The 14,480-nt window shown below is 44.2% G+C and overlaps 4 protein-coding genes across 4 annotated transcripts in view; 1 reads left to right on the top strand and 3 right to left on the bottom strand.

The window, feature by feature from the left end:
- Window positions 1–14,480, bottom strand: part of LOC309524893 (E3 ubiquitin-protein ligase TRIM7-like) — a 254,550-nt gene that overhangs the window by 142,188 nt on the left and 97,882 nt on the right. The window lies entirely within an intron of this gene.
- Window positions 1–14,480, top strand: part of LOC309526169 (olfactory receptor 2T35-like) — a gene marked incomplete at its 3' end in the record, with an annotated part of 41,372 nt that overhangs the window by 6,416 nt on the left and 20,476 nt on the right. The window lies entirely within an intron of this gene.
- Window positions 4,294–5,229, bottom strand: LOC309527505 (olfactory receptor 2AK2-like; the record flags this gene model as incomplete). Its single annotated transcript, XM_082214331.1, has 1 exon — window positions 4,294–5,229. One exon carries the CDS (start codon window positions 5,227–5,229, stop codon window positions 4,294–4,296), a length of 936 nt encoding a protein of 311 aa, XP_082070457.1.
- LOC309527506 (olfactory receptor 2Z1-like) lies at window positions 12,576–13,508 on the bottom strand (the record flags this gene model as incomplete). Its single annotated transcript, XM_082214332.1, has 1 exon — window positions 12,576–13,508. One exon carries the CDS (start codon window positions 13,506–13,508, stop codon window positions 12,576–12,578), a length of 933 nt encoding a protein of 310 aa, XP_082070458.1.

Here is a 14,480-nt window from a genome sequence, read left to right on the forward strand (position 1 = left end):
TCTTGAAGACAGTTTTCTGAAAATGAATGACTAATACCCCCGACATAAACATGACTCCCAAATGGAGTATATGTGTAGCTGTCACACCAACAACTGGGAAACACTGACCTGCGAGCACTCCAATTGGAGAACAGCCTTTACCAAATGTGCCATGGGCTTTGAAGACACTCAAATTCGGGACAAAAGGGAGAAACGTGCTAAGAGGAAGGCACGCTTGGCAAATCCACACCATGATCAACTCCCACCCTGTCCCCACTGTGGAAGGACGTGTGGATCCAGAATTGGCCTCCACAGTCACTTATGGACTCACTGTTAAAACTGTGTTCATGGAAGACAACCTTACTCAGCTATGACTGATTTCTCCCTTGAGTCCTGAGTTCTAGTGTCTTATGGTGTCACTCACAGACAGACAGACAGACAGACAGACACACAGACACATTATCAGTATAGTTTTTCCTTTGGTCTCTCTTTGCCTGTTTAAGATTCTCTTGCAAAGGATTTTCTTTATGAAAATTTGTGTTGTCACCAAAGAACAATACAAAACAGAAAAGAAAAGAAAAGAAGAATTAGATTGCAATGACAATGAGAAGAGTCACATACCTGTGTCTAATGCATGTGTTAGCAACAGCAAGCAGAAAGACAGCTTATGTTTTAAAAGAAGCTGGTATATAAGTCCTCTGCTGTAAATTATCAGTGCTCCATCCACTGATTTAATTAAATGTTGCTCATCTCTTCCATAGTACTCCCCTAAGCTAATTGACCACAATTCAGTTTAAAGGGTTGCCACGTTTTTCCTGTTGTAGGCAAAAAATGATTTGCAGTACATTCTTTGAAAGAGTTGTTAATCTGAATTAATGACTTACTTTGCCTACATTTTGAAAAGTGGAAATATTTTTATAACTTCAAAAGGAAGGGGGGGAAATCACAATCAATATTTAGTGCCTTAGGGTAGTAAAGTGTTTTCTTGATTGCTTTCCACACATTAAAATATTCAGAATCATAAAGACTGAATTCCTTGTTTTGCGGTCAGTTGCAAAAACAATTCAGACTCTCTGAACTATTGAAAAATAGTCTCTCTTATATAGCGACATTTTTAAAATCTACATCTGCTGCATCACAACCAGCATTTTCACCAACAGTATTTAAAATCTTCATGAAGAAATGATCACTCTCCTATACCTTTGGGAATTTTGGCCCCATGACTTTAATTAAGGCACACTGGAAGCTACAACTCAAACTTCAAACATACTTTCAAAGCACATTTTCCTTATGGAAATTCTTGTCCATTCCCACCCACCAACTCCCCCCCCCTCCAATTTGCTAGATGAAAGGAATGCAAACCACAAACCCACCAAAACTCTAAAGAAATTCTAAAGTGCACAGTAAAAGGTAAAGGTAAAGGTCCAGTCGTGGCCGACTCTGGGGTTGTGGCGCTCATCTCGCTTTATTGGCCGAGGGAGCCGGCGTACAGCTTCCGGGTCATGTGGCCAGCATGACTAAGCCGCTTCTGGCGAACCAGAGCAGTGCATGGAAACGCCGTTTACCTTCCCATCGGAGTGGTACCTATTTATCTACTTGCACTTTGACATGCTTTCGAACTGCTAGGTTGGCAGGAGCAGGGACCAAGCAGCAGGAGCTCACCCCGTCGTGGGGATTCGAACCGCCAGCCTTCTGATTGGCAAGTCCTAGGCTCTGTGGTTTAACCCACAGTGCCACCCACGTCCCTTAAAGTGCACAGAGAGTGAGGGCAAAAAAAAAGGAAGCCCCTTTCACAGGGGAAGAGAACTTTGAAGTAACATTCATTATGGTCTTTCTCCACATCTCAGTCATGACAGTGATTGTTAGAACTTCTTCTAACATATGATAGTGATTATTGTAACTTCTACTTCTCTTCTGGTAATTCTTTACATTTTAGGGGCCAGCAGGAAATGTCAACAAATTCTGACATTCGACCAGCTGAATACCTTTGAGAGATGGTCAAATTTCAATATTATGTCCATATTTTAGCACTAAATATGCAACAAGTCCAAAACAGGTCTTGAGAGATCTACTCATGTAGTTCCTGACCAGTGGCCTACAAACATCTTATGAATGCCAGTAACTTGGTAATTGTTGCTATGTCAACATTCACTAAGTTACTGGTATTAATCTTATAAATAGAAGTTCTCAAGAAAAAGAAATGTCAGGCTATTTTTAAAGATAATTGCCATTTATTATTGCCTAAGGGAACACACACACACACACACACACACACACAATCTCTACCAGCAAGCATTCAAAATGCTCTGTGATTGCCTTCACATCACATACACATAGAGAGCGATCCAACACTTTGGGGGAGTATGAGTGTATCTCAAAAGTACAGTGGTATCTCTGTTCTAGAACGTCTCGAACCTGAACGCTGAAAACCCGAAAGTAAATGCTTCCGTTTTCAAACACGCCTCGCTATTGTCTCATTGAGGCAAGAGTTACTGGGATTACTAGGCCTGCACTGTTTAGTTGTTTTGAATAAAACGTTAACGTCACTGACGCCATGTTTTTATTGTTGACCTACACTTGACTCTAGCTTCTGACACAGGGTCTGAACTGTGTCAAGCGGCAAAGACAGACCAGGAATGAGGCCTTGGAGTCGTAAGGTATCCAGCGTGTGGTAGCTATGAAAAAAGGTTAATTCCATGCCTGGGATCATTAGAAAAGGAACTGAAAATAAAATTAAAGATACCATAATACCATGATAGAAATTTATGGTGCGATCACATTTGCAACACTGTATACAGTTCTCATTGCCTCACTTCAAAAAGTACTGTACTTTTCCGTCTATAAGACGCCCCTGTGTATAAGACTACCCCTATTTTGGGGGACTCAGATTTAAGAAAATGGGGAGAGATGCCACAGAGTTGTTGAGCTTTTTTGTGGAGAATTGTCCAGAGTTGTGGAGCTTTTGCACGTGTCACAAAATCCACATCCCGTCTGTCCCATCGCCGGCAGAAGCTGCCAATCGCCCGCCCAACTGCCAGAGCATCAGCCAATCAACACCACCCATTGACAAAGCAACCAATAACATGCAATATAGCTGTTGACAGCTGCGGCAGCAACCAATCAAACGTCCACCCTATGGACCACCCATCATAGCTGTCAAATTTTTCCTTTTCTTACGAGGAATCCTATTCGGAATAAGGGAATTTCCCTTTAAAAAAGGGAAACGTTGACAGCTATGCCACCCATGTATAAGACGACCCCTACTTTTTAGCATGTTTTTAAAAGAAAAAAACCATAGACTCATACACGGAAAAGTACAGTATATTTAGAGTTTGGACTCTGCCGTGGGGATAGACCTCATTCCTTGAATGCCAGGCCATGGCTGAGAGCAGAGCTATGGCAAAGCTCAAACTCTCTTGTGTGAGTTCAAACAGGGGCAAGTGCTTGGAGCAGGAATAGCCAGCAGTGAGGGGAGGCACTGCAGGCTCGGCCTCCCAGGAGCAGCATCACTGCCATGTACCACCAGGATGGTTAGTAGGGTGGGACAGGGCGGTGGGAAGATTGTGACAGCTTGGGCACGCCAGATTGGCTCTTCCACTTCACTCAAACTGCCCTGCTCTCAGCACTGCCATTCATCACCCCATCACTTTCCTCATAAATAGCAGGGGTGCTGCTACAGGGTTGCAGAACTATCTCTCACCACCAACCGCGCCTGTCTTGCAGCAATGCTGCTCTTTGTTTAAGAAGCCTTTCTCTGGATTGTGACTCAGACATTTGATGGGATAATGTACATTAGGTCTGAGCACTGGGTCCAGCCAAAGCCAAAACCAAATAAGGCAGATCTGGACTTTGGCAGAGTCAAGCAGAAACAGCTCTGGGTTGGGCTGTCCAGAGCAATCCGGCACATTCAGGGAGCAGGGAATTGGGTGGGGAGGGAGGGAAGGAAAGCAGCCTCAGTGTGTTCCCCATGAAAGCATTTGGATACTTTTTCTTTCCAATCAAAAGATTAAAATATGTTTGGACAAACTTGCTATTGTCATTATTTTCTTCCAGCAAATCTTCCAAGTCATCCCACTTGGCATCCGTGTTGAATCTGAAATTGTTTTTATGTATGTAATGGGTTTTTTTAAAGAGATTTTTATATGTGCAATTATTTAGCGCTTTGTACATGTGAAATGGGTATATGAATGTTTTTATTGTTTTGTAAAATAGCACTGAGATCCCTTATAGAAAGCAAATCACAGTAGTAGTAGTAGTAGTAGTAGTAGTAGCAGCATTGTATGTAAGTTTCTAATATATATTTTTCTTGTCCAACTATTTACACAATATGCATTTTTCCAAAAGTCTCCTCAGAGCTGCTAAAACGTCTCGGTTCCTCAGGCTGTATATGAATGGGTTGAGCATGGCTGGGACAATGGTAATGAACACTGAGTTGATCATAGCCTTTTCTGCTGAATAGGAAGATACGGGTGTCATGTATGTTAAAATGGCCGAACCATAGAAGATCCCCACCACACACAAGTGGGACAAGCAGGTCCCCAGGGCCTTGTGGCTACTTCCGGAGGAGCGGGACCTCAGAACCTGAAGGAGGATGGCTGTGTAGGAAGCCAGGATGATTGAGATGGGGATTAGGAATACTAGGAATGTTCCGAGGTATATTGATTTTTCAAATGCAGAATTGTCAGAGCAAGAAAGCTTTAAAAGCGCTGTATAATCACAACCGATGTGTCTAATCACGTTGGACTTGCAGTAGGGAAGAGGCAGCACGTAGAGGGAACAGTTCAGGGCTTGCACACAAGACCAGAACCAGGAAGCGACTGACATGATGTTGCAGATTTTGCTCCTCATGAGGACCGGATATTGCAGCGGCCTGCAGATAGCCACATACCTGTCATAGGACATGGTTGCCAGGGTGAGGCACTCTGCTCCTCCCATGACCAGCGTGACAAAAATCTGGACGGCACATCCGTAGAGTGAAATGGTGTAGCTGTGGGTTGCGAAATCCAGTGTCATTTTGGGAACGATGGAGAGAACTTGGCAGAGGTCCATGAAGGCCAGTTGGCTGAGGAAAAAGTACATTGGGGTCTGCAGACCAGAGCTCATTTTAATTAAGAACAGGAGGAGGCTGTTTCCAAGGAGAGCGATAAGGGACATGAAGAGGATAACACCAAGGAAAAGGGTGGGTGACCTTTGATGCTGAAGTCCAACAAGAAGAAACTCCGTCCACGATGTTTTATTCTCATCCCCCATTCCTTCTTCATTTGTCTGGATTTCAGCTGAGTAAGATACAAGGAGAGAATATGTGGGGAATGGAAGTCACACTTCCCTGTGAAAAAAATTAGGTAAAGCACCATTAATATTATAACTGTGGAGTGGCAACATTTAAAAATAAAACATGCCGTCTTCAGTTACAAGTGGTTTTTGAGGGTAAGCTACGCAGCTAAAACCATCTTGTTGGAGAAATGGAGGAAACCTGGAAACAGAGGAAATAGATCCAGCCCAGGCTACCCCTTTCAAAGAGTTTTCCACCATAATGTTACATGCTATTTTTATTTTATTTTATTAGTTATCAGTTTTTGTTTCGATAATTTTTTGCTGTTAAAATTTTGTAACACAAATAGAACAATGGAACATTACAGTATGAACGAACCATACAGAAAATTCCTAATGAGAAAAGAGGGAAAGAGATAAATAAATAGAAGAAAAAAGGGTGCAAAACACATCGTTCTCAAATCTCCACTTCTTATGTTGAAGAAATACAAGCACAAAAAATGAGTATAAAAAGTCAATGGGGGGGGATAGTTTGTCTGTTTTATCTTACCATACTGTGACCTCCCACAATGGCTTAGCCAACATAAAAACATGTGAGGAAGTCCAGTATTGTGACACAGCTTTGAGTACTGGGTAGTCTCAGCAGCCTTGTAACCACCTAGAAGTAGCCATTTGGCTTTGTGATGGGCTTCTTGTGGAGCTCTTCACAGCACTTATTAGCAACTAGGAGCTGGAGAAAATTGGTCATTTGGGTTTTGATGGTCTGACCTATTCACCATTCCCAAAATATAGCCATTGTGTGTGGTGGCTCAAGGATCAGGAAGAATGATGACCAAGAGCAGATCCTGCCATTATATATTTTTTAGTTTGACAGACTTCTTTAATCTGATAGCTGTATCTTCCCAATCATTTGTGCACTGCAACTTTCCCCCTTCCCCTTAGCTCTTCCTAAAAGTAAGTTGCTCGTCTTCACTTGACAACATGGCCAGAGGGGAGACACGGGAAAGAAGTGAGTAAGAGAAAGGCTCCCCGGGTGTCTTTGTGTCCCAAAACTCAAAGGTAACTCCCCAGCTAACTAACGCTTTCGGTGAGCAATTTGCAATGGTGCCAAAGTTTGAAATGGCCAATTTGCATAGATGCCAACGGCGTGAGTTGCCAGATTGAACTATGTTGTTGTTTAGTCATGTCCAACTCTTCGTGATCCCATGGACCAGAGCACACCAGGCACTCCTGTCTTCCACTGCCTCCCGCAGTTTGGTCAAACACATGCTGGTAGCTTCAAGAACACTGTCCAACCATCTCATCCTCTGTCGTCCCCTTCTCCTTGTGCCCTCCATCTTTCCCAACATTAGGGTCTTTTCCATGGAGTCATCTTTTCTCATGAGGTGGCCAAGGTATTGGAGCCTCAGCTTCAGGATCTGTCCTTCCAGTAAGCACTCAGGGCTGCTTTCCTTCAGAATGGAGAGGTTTGATCTTCTTGCAGTCCATGGGACTCTCAAAAGTCTCCTCCAGCACCATAATTCAAAAGCATCAATTCTTCGGCGATCAGCCTTCTTTATGGTCCAGCTCTCGTGCAAATCTTCTGGAAGACGGAGGGTTACCAAATGGCAACAAACAAAAGACTACTTGCTACCTCTCAGCATTGCCTAATGCCCAGGGTTGTTGTGAACAAGACATGGAATTGCGTGGACGTTTGTATTATCATTTGCCACTATTACACCGGACACTAAAGCGGGTATCAGTGGTGCTATTTTTCTAGAAAAAGAGGTGCTGGAACTCACAACGAACACCTCCCTTGTTTTCTTACAAATGACAATGGCACCCACCTTATTGGTGCTGGAACTGATTTCTGGTGAGTTCTGGCTGAAAGGAAAAAAGCCCTGGGTATCTCACCTATAGTAACATTCACATTACTTCAAAGGCTCTGATAAGCACACAGAGGGAACTATATATTCTGCCCAAAGTCAGTGTAGAATATGCCATAGAATTCTGTGCTTGTGTAGATTTCTGTTCTCTGTTGAGATACATTTCTGTTTCTGGGATCTTTTTCTCACCTTGTATTTTGTAATTTGTAAACATAGGGATGCAACCATATACAGTGGTACCTCGGGTTAAGTACTTAATTCGTTCCGGAGGTCCGTTCTTAATCTGAAACTGTTCTTAACCTGAAGCACCACTTTAGGCTAATGGGGCCTCCTGCTGCTGCTGTGCCGCTGGAGCATGATTTCTGTTCTCATCCTGAAGCAAAGTTCTTAACCTGAAGCAATTTTTCTGGGTTAGCAGAGTCTGTAACCTGAAACGTATGTAACCTGAAGCGTATGTAACCTGAGGTACCACTGTAATTGATACTGAAGCAAGAAAGATCCTTCGCCTCAAACAACAACCCAAACAGATTTGCTCTTCTCGGCACCAGAATTAGGTTCACAATTTCAGGTGTGCTGGTTACACACACACACACACACACACACACACACACACTTGTGCCTGTCCCACATTCACTTGCAAAGGATTTTGTGTATGAAAATTGATGTTATCATCATCAGATATGCCAACCACAAAAATGTGTTGAAAATTCAACCTATATAAGTATTAAGAATCACATACCTGTGTCTAACGCATGTCTTTCTGCCAGCAAGTAGAAAACCGATGTGATTTTTTAGAAGCTGTTGGCCTTTAGATGTTCTGCTGTAAACCTTCAGTGCTCCAAACATTGATTTAATTAAATCTTGCTCATGTCCTCCACCATAAACTATTGACCATAATTCAGTTTAAAAGTGTTACAGCCTTTTCCTTGTTGCAAGCAAAAAATGATTTACAGTACATTCTTTAGAACAGAGTTGTTACTCTGAGAGAATGGCATCTTTTTTCCTTACATTTTGAAAACCATAAATATTTTTATAACTCCAAAAGAAAAAGAGAGAGAAAGCCACAATCAATATTTAATTTTCTTGATTGCTTTTCACATCTTAAAATATTCAGAATCACAAACCCTAAATTGCTTGATTTGAGGTCAGCTAGGAAAACAATCCAGACCTTGTGGACTATAAAAAATGCTCTTTCTTGTAAAGGAACATTTTAAAATCTACATCTCCTACTTTATCTCTGCAAAATCTTTACTTAGTCCCACAGGGTCTAGCAGTAAGAGAAAAAATGTGCCTTTTTTTGGATCTATATTATAACCAGCATTTTCACAATCACTATTTAAAAGCTCCAAGGAGAAACGATCACACTCCTGTATATTTTGGCTCCCCAACTTATTAAGTAATACTTTCAGAAGTGGAAGCTACAAGTCAGACTTCAAACAGTACATTGCTCGCCCCACTAGATAATGAGAATCTAAAGATAGCACCATATGCTGCTTCTGCAGACATGGGTTCCTCCAAGCCAATGTCCACTAAATAACATGAATGAGGGAGCAGAAGATTCTGGGGAGAAGTACAGGCCTCCATTCAGTTCTCATTCTCCCTGTTCTTTGATGAGGTTGACGTTCTTCTGCTTGATTCCCTTTATACCTTAGGTCTCTGTAACTGTCCCTTTCTAGGTCTCCTCCTACCTGTCCAAATACCTGTCAATCTTTCCACGGGGGAGCAAGAGCAGTCTGAAGGAGTATCTGACTCTCTCACCTGTAGCCAACATCCCAACACAGAAGCTCTCTGGATTAGAAGGAATTTCTCAAGAGGGTGGAGAAAATGCTCCTCTGTGGATATTTGAATGTAGCTGGGAGTTTGCCTTTCCATCATAATTTACTTTATAGGAACTGATGAGAGCCAGGGTGGTGTAGTGGTTAACAGCGGTGGACATGTAATCTGGTGAACCGGGTTCGCTTCCCTGCTCCTCCACATGCAACTGCTGGGTGACCTTGGGCTAGTCATAGGTAAAGGTACGCCTGCCCGTATGGGCCAGTCGTGTCCGACTCTAGGGTTATGCGCTCATCTCACTTAAGAGGCCGGGAGCCAGCGCTGTCTGCAGGCACTTCCGGGTCACGTGGCCAACGTGACAAAGCTGCATCTGGCGAGCCAGCGCAGCACACAGAAACGCCGTTTACCTTCCCGCTATAAAGTGATACCTATTTATCTACTTGCACTTAGGGGTGCTTTCGAACTGCTAGGTGGGCAGGAGCTGGGACCGAAGGGCGGGAGCTCACCCCACCGCGGGGATTCAAACCGCCGACCATACGATCGGCAAGTCCTAGGCACTGAGGTTTTACCCACATCGCCACCCGCGTCCCTGGGCTAGTCATACTTCTCTGTATATCACATATATCACATTTGTATATTACAACCCATTCAAAACATTTTATTTGCAGCTGTATAGCTGAGTCCACACAAAGTGATGGGAAGACTTTATGACTAGTGCTGCACCAAAACTTTATCCCATTTCCCCGTCTCTGAGTAGTAGCCAGCAATTAATGAGGAAATAAATTGTATTCGAAAATCATCAAAGGAATGAGAACGTTTTGCGTCAATATTCAGCAAGCTATTAGTATTAATCTTACAAACTAGGAGGTCTCAAATAAAAAGTCAGGATGCTTTAAAGACAACAACCATTTATTGTTGTTTAAGGGAATAATCCACTATCTCTAGCTGCAAGCATCTAAAATGCTCTGTGATTGCCTTCACATCACATACACACAGAGAGTGATTGAGGACTGTTGGAGAAGATACCGTATTTTTTGCTCTATAAGACTCACTTTTTTCCTCCTGAAAAGTAAGGGGAAATGTGTGTGCGTCTTATGGAGCGAATGCAGGTTGCGCAGCTATCCCAGAAGCCAGAACAGCAAGAGGGATTGCTGCTTTCACTGCGCAGTGATCCCTCTTGCTGTTCTGGCTTCTGAGATTCAGAATATTTTTTTTCTTGTTTTCCTCCTCCAAAAACTTGTGGTCGGGTGCGTCTTATAGAGTGAAAAATACAGGTAGGTGAATATCATAACTATGTGGGTGGAACCAACTGAGTGAATTTCCTGCGTACTATGAATGCAGTCAGCTCCACTCAAAAGGCCAAGGTCACCATGCCAAAGGCACACATCCCAGTAGGGAACCCATTGACCAAAGAAGAACCTGGCCCGTCTAGTCCAACATCCTATTCTCACAGTGGCTGGCAATGCCAGAAACCCCAGACCCTCCAGGTCTCACTATTTTCCAGGGACAGTCCCGAATTTACAGAAGCCACCCCTGTTTCTGATTTGATCCCTGGAATGTCCTGCTTTTCCCTCCCAATTGCTGATGCTCGGGGTCACTGAGTATCACATTGCAAGCCAAAATATTCAGGCAGGCCTAAAATATATTTTGGCTATTATATCATTAGCCAGTAGGCTGCAATCCTAAGCTTTCTTACCTGGGAGAAATACCCCAACTGAATTCAGTAGGACTTAACTTCTCTGAGTTACATAGTTAGAATCGCACTGTAAGGGAATAACACTGTAAGGGTTAACTTTTTAACGTTTTATTCAACTTTCAGCCTTAGGGATTACAGAAGTTGGAAAAGTTCACACCTTAGGGATTAAAGTCAGAACAAACTCATCAGCTGATGCAATTTGTAAGGACTTCACTGGCTTGAGTCCAGGGCTATATTATTTCACTTATGCCTAACGCTTGCTAATAGGAAGAAAAATGTCCTGGATATTATCTTCCCATTTCTGGCTTGGATACTAGATAATTAAGACTTTTGCTGAGTTTTAGTGGGTGATACCAATGCCCTGGGTAAGGAAGTAATGAGAAAACTGGAGATCGTACCACAGATCTCAAAAGCTCTAGCATTTGGTGGCATGGAGGCATTGAAATTGAAGTGACAAGCATTTAGGCATATTAATGTGACATGCCCTAGTGACACATTAACCCACATGTGTATAAATCTGGATTAACAAGTAAAGGTAGAAGGTAAGATAAAGGACCACTGGATGGTTAAGTCCAGTCAAATGTGACTATGAGGTCATCTCTCTTTCAGGCCAAGGGAGCTGGCGTTTGTCCACAGACAGCTTTCCAGGTCATTTGGCCAGCATGACTGCTTCTGGCAGAATGGAACACCGTGACAGAAACCAGAGTGCATGGAAATGCTGTTTACCTTCCCATCACAGTGGTACCTAATTATCTACTCACACTGGTGTGCTTTCAAACTGCTAGGTTGGCAGAAGCTGGGACAGAGCAATGGGAGCTCGCCCTGTCATGGGGCTTCGAACCACCAACCTTCCGATGAGCAAGCCCTAGAGGCTCAGTGGTTTACACCACAGCACCACCCACACCCCAAGTAGGCATGCTATTTCAAGATTATGTGCCCCGAGTCATGCTATGACATGGGGTTGTTGCATTGTTCCTTAATTCCTAGGGGGAATTAGCACATGATTGCTGAGTCCCTGTTTGGACAAAGTAGAAATCTGTTTAGTCTTACAAAATGCCAAAACAGCTATGCAGAGGATAAAATCTGCCAAAATGGTTACAGAAGATAAAATGGTGAGCTGGAGCTCAGTGCAACTGGAACTTTGCACATGCCCCAGATCTCTGTGTGTGCTTTGGTTTTACTCTGAGCAAGAAGCGTGATGTGCATCGCAGAGAGTCAGAGGACGCTATAGATTTAAAAAGAGTTCAGTTAGACTCTTGTGTTTCTGAAGGACTGGCTGCTGTAGAAAGGGACTTTACCTGCAGTGAAATAGCTTTATTGATCCCTTGAACTGCTGCATCATTCTAATACAAGTCAACACCCTTAATCAACCTGAATTAGACCCTGTGAGTTACCTTACTGCTTCAGCCCTTCTCTTTCTATGTTTCCATCTTCCAGGTTTTGCTGTCTTTCTGCCCACATACATTCATTTTATTTGTTTCGTTTATTTATTGCATTTATACCCCAACTTTTATCCAGGGAGTTCAAGGTAGTGGACATGATTCTCTCCCTCCACCAATTTTATCCTCACAGCAACACTATGAAGTAAGTGAAGCTGAGAGACAGTGGCTGACCATAGGTGACCCACTGAGCTTCATGGCTGAGTGGGGATTCCAACCCTCAAAGTCCAACACACTAACCATGACACTGCACTGGCCCCCCATGGCCAAGTGGCAGGGATGATGGAAGCTGCAGCCTAGTCTGACAAGATCTGAAGGTCCACCTTTGACTAAGAGATAACAAGGTAAAGAAGATTTGCCTTGGAAACTGAGTGATCCCTGTAATTTTGTAAGCAAATGTACCATATCAGTATGGACATGTATTCTTGATTGTTCTTCCCCACCCACTGTTGCAAAGGCGTTTGACATGGTGTCGTGGTTCTACCTTAAAACCTTGAATATTTATTTCGAAAACTGAACGAGTGTGAAATTTTGTTGCCTCTCTAGGCGCCGTTAATACGCTGCGCATTTCACAAAGAGCTTCCGCAGAGCTGCTAGGACATCCCTGTTGCGCAAGCTGTAAATAAAAGGGTTGAGCATTGGGGGGACGACAGTAATGCAGACCGAGTAGATCATGGCCCTTTGCGCTGAGTAAGCGTTCATAGGGGCGGTGTAGGTCAGCATAGATGCCCCAATGAATATGCCCACGACACAGAAGTGGGACAGGCAAGTCCCTAAAGCCTTGTGCCTTCCCTCGGTCGAGCGCATCCTCAAGACTTGCACCAGAATGGCGACGTAAGAGGAAACAATGACCGAGATGGGGAAGAGGAGTAGGACCACATTGTCAAAGTATACCACGATCTCAAAGGCAGAGGTGTCAGCGCAGGACAGCTTCAACAAAGCCGGGAACTCGCACACGAAATGGTCGATCACGTTCGAGTCACAGTACGGCAGAGAGTGGACGTAAATCGCAATGACCATGATGGTCAGCATTGCTGTAGACCAGATCCCAACAGTCATGATGAAGCAGATGGTTCTCCGCATAAGGATTGGGTACTGCAAGGGCCTGCAGATGGCCACGTACCTGTCGTAAGACATGACGGCCAGGACCAGGCTCTCTGAGCTCCCCATGGTCAGAGTGAGGAAGATCTGGGCCACACAACTGCCGAGCGAAATAGTGCTCCTCTGCGTTAAAAAGTTCACAGACATTTTTGGGACTACAATGAGGATCTGGCCCATATCCATGCAGGATAGTTGACTGAGGAAAAAGTACATTGGCGTATGAAGTGAGGAGTCCATTTGGATTAGGAGCAGCAGGAGACAGTTTCCCAGCAGAGCAACGAAAGCCATAAACAGAACAATGCTAAAAAATAAGGTGGGGGTCTTTAGATGCAGAAGCCCCACAAGATGAAACTCTGTCCAGGATGTTACATTTTCATGACCCATTGCCTCTTCCTTGGGCTGGAGCTGAGGACAAAAGGATAAGATTTAAGGAGATGGAACTCACAGAATGCCAGGTTTTTTTTGCTTTTTCCTTTTTTTTTTTTTTTGCTGTGTATTAATGATGATTTGGGGGCTCATGATGGGGAAGTTAGACATTATCTCACTTTCAATACTCTTTGTGCCTGCAAAAGGTTTTGGGTGGACATACTACATCCTTTGCAATTGGTGCACGTCCAATAACTTCCTGCTGAAATTTTGCTTACCACAAAGGTTTGCTTTGGGGCGGGGGGTGTTATTGCGTGGCGATACCCGCCCCCACCCCAGATGGAATAAATGAAGACACGGACACCAGAATTTAGGTTAATGGGCGTAAAATGGCCACAACTTTATTGATTACAGGTAAGAGCGGTATTGGCCTTAGGCATTGGCCCTAACAGACTATCCGGTCTAACCGGGAAGGGTTAAGCACCGACAGGGGGAGCCCCCCAAGATGCACATCCGTAGGCGCTCCCCGAGGGGTTACCGCTCGGGAGCGCGCTTTAGGCCCTAGCCTCCATAGGTTTCGGACGAGGCGATGCCCCCCGGAGTCCTTTAACGAACTACCCTTCAAGGATTGGGGGAGGTGATGGCGAACCTCCCCCCCCGACCACATTTGCATAACAATACCCCGGCCAATGCCTAACCGCCAAAACCAAGAAGTTCTGACGTTTTGCTACGAGGTAGGCAAAAAAAACCAAGTGGCTTCAAAATTCAGCCAATTAGCCAAATGGAAAAACTCCTACCAGGCCCCTTGCGGCGACCAGCCGAAGCCCATAGCAAAGTCCAAAGCACACCTAAAGGGCGGGTGGGTGGGAAACTGCAGTTGGTGAAGCGGAGGAAAGGGGCGAGCCCGGGCTGCCCTGACCTTAAGTGCCCTCCACTGGGCCCGCCCCCCGCGCCCGCCCATTGGCTGGCACTGCTGGGCATGAATAATGG

Source organism: Podarcis vaucheri (assembly GCF_965113315.1).
Source record: "Podarcis vaucheri genome assembly, chromosome: 2".
In the NCBI taxonomy this organism is placed as follows: Eukaryota; Metazoa; Chordata; class Lepidosauria; order Squamata; family Lacertidae; genus Podarcis; species Podarcis vaucheri.